The sequence below is a fragment of the Acomys minous genome (genome assembly GCF_964271855.1).
Source record: "Acomys minous genome assembly, chromosome: 17".
Lineage (NCBI taxonomy): Eukaryota > Metazoa > Chordata > Mammalia > Rodentia > Muridae > Acomys > Acomys minous.
The window spans coordinates 16,615,777-16,621,673 of record NC_140500.1 but is presented as its reverse complement, the minus strand read 5'-3'; the positions used below and the strand labels follow the sequence as shown (position 1 = coordinate 16,621,673).

At 40.5% G+C, this 5,897-nt stretch overlaps 1 protein-coding gene across 1 annotated transcript; it reads right to left on the bottom strand.

Annotated features, from left to right (window-relative positions):
- Window positions 1-577: 577 nt before the first annotated feature.
- On the bottom strand, window positions 578-1,525 carry LOC311587953 (taste receptor type 2 member 7; the record flags this gene model as incomplete). Its single annotated transcript, XM_084765291.1, has 1 exon — window positions 578-1,525. The coding sequence occupies one exon, from the start codon at window positions 1,523-1,525 to the stop codon at window positions 578-580; it is 948 nt and encodes a 315-aa protein (XP_084621417.1).
- Window positions 1,526-5,897: the final 4,372 nt, after the last annotated feature.

Genomic DNA, 5,897 nt, shown 5'->3' with positions numbered 1-5,897 from the left:
GAGAACTGTCACTTGAGCCAGGTTTGGTGATACATGCTTTTAATCCTAGCACTTGGAGGCAGAGGCAGGCAGATCATAGCAAGTTCCAGGCCAGCCAGAATCACACAATGAAACCTGTCTCCAAAACAAAGATAGTCACTTGGTGCTTGACTTCTCCAACCATGAACATAGTTCGATGTCTTAGCAAGAAAACTCTAAGTAGAGCCAGACGAACAAACCAGGTGGTTTTAAAGAGAATGCAAACAACAGTGAGATGCTGTTACAGTCATTTTGAATTTGTGAGGCAGGTTTGCATTTGGAGGAATGATTCAGCACTGACTATGAAAATGACCTTTCCTCTGTGGCTATTTGCTATAATTTGTTCTGAAATTTTTTTTAAAAATGTCAACTCTGTAGAGAAGGGAGAAAGAAACAGAGATAGAGACATGCAAAGCTGTTGTACACATGATTTTCCAAGATTCAGTTTTAAGTTTGTTAAAAGGATGTCAACGAATGAAAGCAAATATTCATGTAGTAATGAAAGATAATAATCATGTGTTTCTTTCTCTTAGAAAGTGATAGCTTTTCTTCTGAAATGTCAATGCTGCTGATATTTTCTTCCCTTTAGCATGGTCTTCACTGTACAAAGCACCCTCGCAGATGCCTGTTTTAGCTTACTGTTCCCTAGGATTAGGATAAAGGAATGGCTTGCTGGATAGAGCAGAGCTATCAACTCACCCCAAATCACAGCTAATTCACTCTCTGGCATAAAGTAGCTGGAGGTGGCTATGAGAAAGGCCAGACAGTATGCAATAAACAGAATAAGGAAGGAAATTACTGCCTTCATGGCTTTCACATGAGCTCTTGTGCTGGGATCTTTGTATCCTGTTACCTTGAGGTGCATCTTCCTGATGTGTCTCCAGAGGGAGAGGAGTAAGAGGAGGAATGAGACCAGGGCCATAGCAAAAGGGAACAGCATGACCAGGTTGAGATTTACCTTGACAGAAACATGTCCCGCTTTATTAACTTTGCATCTCAGGGTAGAGTTTACTCTATCCTTTGTCTTCACACAGCGTCTGAAATCGTCATTCAGATTCTCAGTGACTGGAAGGCTACAACACAGGGAGAGGATCAAGCAAGCCAGCAGAGTCTTGAGAACTAGCTTGTCGATTCTCCACTTTATCCAGAGGAAAAGAGGGTGGAAGAAGTTTGCTATTTTGAAGAAATAGAAAACGCTGAGGCAGGTGGCAAACCAGACACTTAAATGGTTGGTGAGTGTCCAGAAGAAGTCAATGGTCCTCATTTCTTTACCTCTGTTGTAGATGTCTGGATACCACACCAATATGAAACAGTCTAACAGGATTATACATTGTAAACAAATTCTGGACATGGCCAGACTCGTGAGGATTAAATCAATAGCGGCAATCTTCTTACTCTTGATCCAGCCCGTGAAGTTTACCAATGCAATGAATGAATTTCCTAAGATCCCTACCAAGGCCTCCCCAACAGCTACAAGCATTAAGGTAGTATCCACTTTAAATGTCATTTTTTTTTAAAGTAGAGAAGTATCCAGTTAGTTTCTGGCTGACTTGATGTAGTTTGATCTCTACTCTTGGCTGTTTAGAGTTTGCTATCCTTGTCTTTACCTCTTTAAGTTGTAGTCTGTCTTGTGATGAAGACTGGAGTTATACATGAAGACTGTAGGTAGTTTATCTAAACTTTAATTAGTCTTATAAGCAGTGTGTTTGATGATCCTTGGCCTGGGTATTGTGTGTCTGTTAATCTTCTCCGGAGGTCATTCTTTTCTATGCACAGTTCATTTAGGCTTGAGCTACTATTTGCTAAGATGCAAATTGACCCCAATTCCTCTTCCATGGTCCCATGCCATTTATCTGAAGCTAAGTTTTCCAAATTTGGGACCCACTCATCATACTAGTAACTCTAACACAGCTCCTAGATCGAATAAATAAAAAAACATAGGGCACCCAGTCACATTTGAACTTCAGGTAAACAATGAACATTTTTAAAAAGAACATTTTGGAACTTAGGCTGTGCAAAAAGATCAGAACTTTTAGGGGGTACTGAAGCTAAATTTAGCTGGGTGCCTCATGTTACATTAGGTGACCCAATGCTCAAGAACTTTCTAGCAATTAGAAAGATTGGAAGCGGCTGAAATTAATGGAAGACTTCTGTCTTGGTGGATAAGCATGTTGTTTATTATTAAAGAAGTTAAAACTTGACTCCGCATTGAAAAATGGACATTTTAAGAAAGTTTAACAAACTAAGTGTCCATATAATTTAACTCTGCATTAAACATTTTTATTGATTCTTTGTGAATTTTATATCACGTATCCCTACCCCACTCATCCCCCCCATCCCGTCTTGTCCACCCTCTGCCTTGCAACCACCTCCCGGCACTGAAACCAAACTAAATCCAACACAAACAACAGCAAAAACTCATCTTATTGTTGAAGATATAGTGTGTAATGGTGTGTGCCACGATATACCCTTCCCCCCCCCCCACAACTTTACTTGCAAATGTTCCTTGCAATGAGTCATTGGTCCAGTTTGAGGCCTCTGGCCTCTACTACACTATGAATACTAGATCTTAACCAGGACTTCTCTCTGATACTGTGTTTTCCTCTGTTACAGGGATTCTGCAGCTTTGAATCTTCAGGACCAGTCCCTTCATGTGGTCCAGTCCTTCATAGATGGGGTAGATGTTGGCGTGGGCCAAGTCAAGGCTCTGGATCTCTTCCTGGATGGTAGCTGACTTGGTCAGTCCATCAGCTCTCCTACATCCACATTACCAGGGAGAGTTCTCTAACACTGCCTTGGCTAGCTCACCCAGTACCATTGCTGTCAAGGGGCAGGACCAGCTCTCCCACTCTCATGCCCTTGGGAGTGGCTCACCTGTGACCATACCACCAGGAACAGCTTTACTGTGCTGAGGTGCACAGTGCTCCTCTGTGTACTGCAGCCTGTGAGGGGCTGGGACAGCTTTCCTGCATGCCACAGGTGGCAAGGGGTAGGGGTGGGGCAAAAGCATCTCTCCCTCACCCATATCACCACATGTCAGGCAAGTGTCAGAGCCAGCTCATCTGCACCCATGCCACTGAACCAGTTCCACTGTGCTGCCCAGGCAATGTGGTGGTGGTGGTGGTGGAGTTGCTGTCATGGCCTTTGATGATGAAAGACCCTGATGCTGCAGGGCCATGGACCCAGACATGGTGTTCAGTGGTAGCACTGGCCAGGGCCTCACTGTAGTCCCAGGTAGCATCACTAGCTACTCATAGCAGGCTGTTTCTAATTACTCTCGAGTCTCTTGTTCTGCCTGTCTTCATTGTACACACACTGTTTTGTTTCTCATGCATCTTTGCTGTACTTGCTTGCTTGTCTTAGTGGCACCCAGGGCTTCTTGTTGTCTGGGGGTCATCTCTGGCTTGTTCTCCCTCCGTGGGCCACATGGCTTGGGTCAACTCTCCAATTTTTTAAAGTTCATTATTTGAGCCAGGCATGGTGGAGCACACCTTTAATCCCAGCACTTGGGAGGCAGATCACTTTGAGTTCAAGGCCAGCCTGCTCTACATAGTGAGTCCAGGACAGGCAAGGCTACACAGAGGAACCCTGTCTTAAACCCTGCCCCATTATTTGTGTTATACAGAACACTAGTTAAATGATACAATGCCTTCTTCCATCCTCTTTCTTTTCTTCTTTTTCTTAAATGATACATTGTACATTATTAAAATTTAAACTTCTGTTTTTTAAATACACTGTGGTGAAAGTAGAAAGAGAATCTGTAGACTGAACAGAAACATTCTTACAAAAATATATATCACAAAGGGCTCACAGGTGGAATATTAAGGAATTCTGAAAATGCAGTAAATAGAAAATATTTCTATTAAGTAGATGAAAGACTTGAACATTTTATTGGTTAGGGGTTTTTTTTTTTGTCATAGAGAGATATGAACATCACATAGGCACACGAAAAGTTACTTGTCGGCGTTATTAGTAGCACTCTGCTAAGGTACCAATGGCACATCTGCCAGATTGGCTTCAGTGAATGCAAACAAGTACAAAGCTCCGGCAATGCCAAGTGTCAACAAACAGCTGAACTATGATGCTTTTTATCTGTGTCTCATTTATATGATCGCTGCAATATGCTTTCTAAAGAAACAGTGGTGACAGTGAGGATGGCCTTTCTTTAAAATCTAATCATGTGACTTAGGCATCCCAATCTGGAGTTTATCTACCAGTGTCAATGTGTATATCTAAAAATCTATTGATATTTGGGTGGTTATGATGTATATCATAACTCTCAACCTTGGAAACTGTCCAGACATCATTTATCAGTTCATGGACAGATGATATCTATAAAAACTATTTGACATTTAAAAGGAAGAAATGATTGACTCATCCAACATGGATCAATCTTAAAAGCACTGACATAGCTGAAAACTAAACCAAGATCTCTAACAGTCACCAAACAACAGCATTCACAATGTAGTGAACTACCGAACTATAATTATGTTTACTTGTGAAAAACACCTAAGAATGCTTTAAGTGGTAAAATTATCTTGGATAAACTGGTCTCTGGTCACCAGACAAACCATAATTTCACCATAAACTCTTAGAGTAAATGAATCTCTGAATCTGTGGACCAGGCATAAATTCTTATACAATGTGTCCCTGACCAATGCTTATGAGAAGTGCTTGACCACTGAACTGCTGTCTCTCTGCTTCTGTAACTAACACTTGCTCACTGCAGATATTCACAGTGTAGTGATAACCTTTAAAAACTTGTACCACAAAAACATGTATAAATTAGAGATCATGGATGCTTCCCACTACTCTGCCTGGACAGCCTCATCAGGGTTAAATAAAGACTATATGACTTATGTAGGCATCTTGGGAGTTTTTCTCTTCAGGAACTGCATAAAAACATTTCCAGAAGAACAAGTGTGCAGGGAGTAACATACTCTTCTTAGGTAGACCTCACACATTCTGGTTCCCATTTGAGGAAGAAAAGTTAAGTTTTAGTGTGACTAAGTTAAGAAGGCTAATGCAGATTCATCATAATATGTTTATAAGTGGAGTAAAATCTGTGAGAAACTTGTGAGTCTCTCAATAGTTTGAACTTTTAGCCCCTTCTAAAATTAATCACTGCTGATCTCTTGAGAAAAATGTTTTTAATGAGAAATAATACTCCATGGAGACTTAACAAACTATTTTAATTGTACTTTAATTATACCAAAAAATATAAAATGAGTTAATTAGAGCATGCTTTTAGAATTACTTGCAAGGGAATATATTTCTACTCTTAGCAACACATGGACATGTGGTAGGAGATTATTTTTCTTTCTATTTTTATTGAAAATACACTGTTTTTCTCACACAATATATCCTGATTATGATTTCCTCCCCTCTATTCTTTCTAGTTCCTCCACACTTTCCTTCTCATCCAGATGCATTCCCTTTCTGTCTCTTATTAGAAAACAAGTAGATATCTCAGCAATAACAAACATTTCAAAATAAGATAAAATCGAATACACCAGAATAGGACAAAACAAAGAGAAGAAAAAAATATCTAGAAAAAGCACTAAAGTAGACCCACTAATTCACAGTCCCAGGAATACCATAAAAACAGCAAACTGGAAGTCATAACATATACACAAAGTTCCTGGTGCTGACCTGTGAGGGCTCTGTACATGATGCCTCAGTCTCTGTGTGTTCATATTTGCATTGGTCATGCTGATTTAAGGAATGTTATTTTCTTGGTGTCCTCCATGCCCTCTGGCCCTTACACTACTTCTGAGTGCTCTTTTCAAGAGTTCCCTGAGCACTAAGGGCAGGGACTTGGTAGAGAGATCTCATTTCAGACTGAGGGTGTCAAGATCTTGCACTTTCTGTGGAATGTC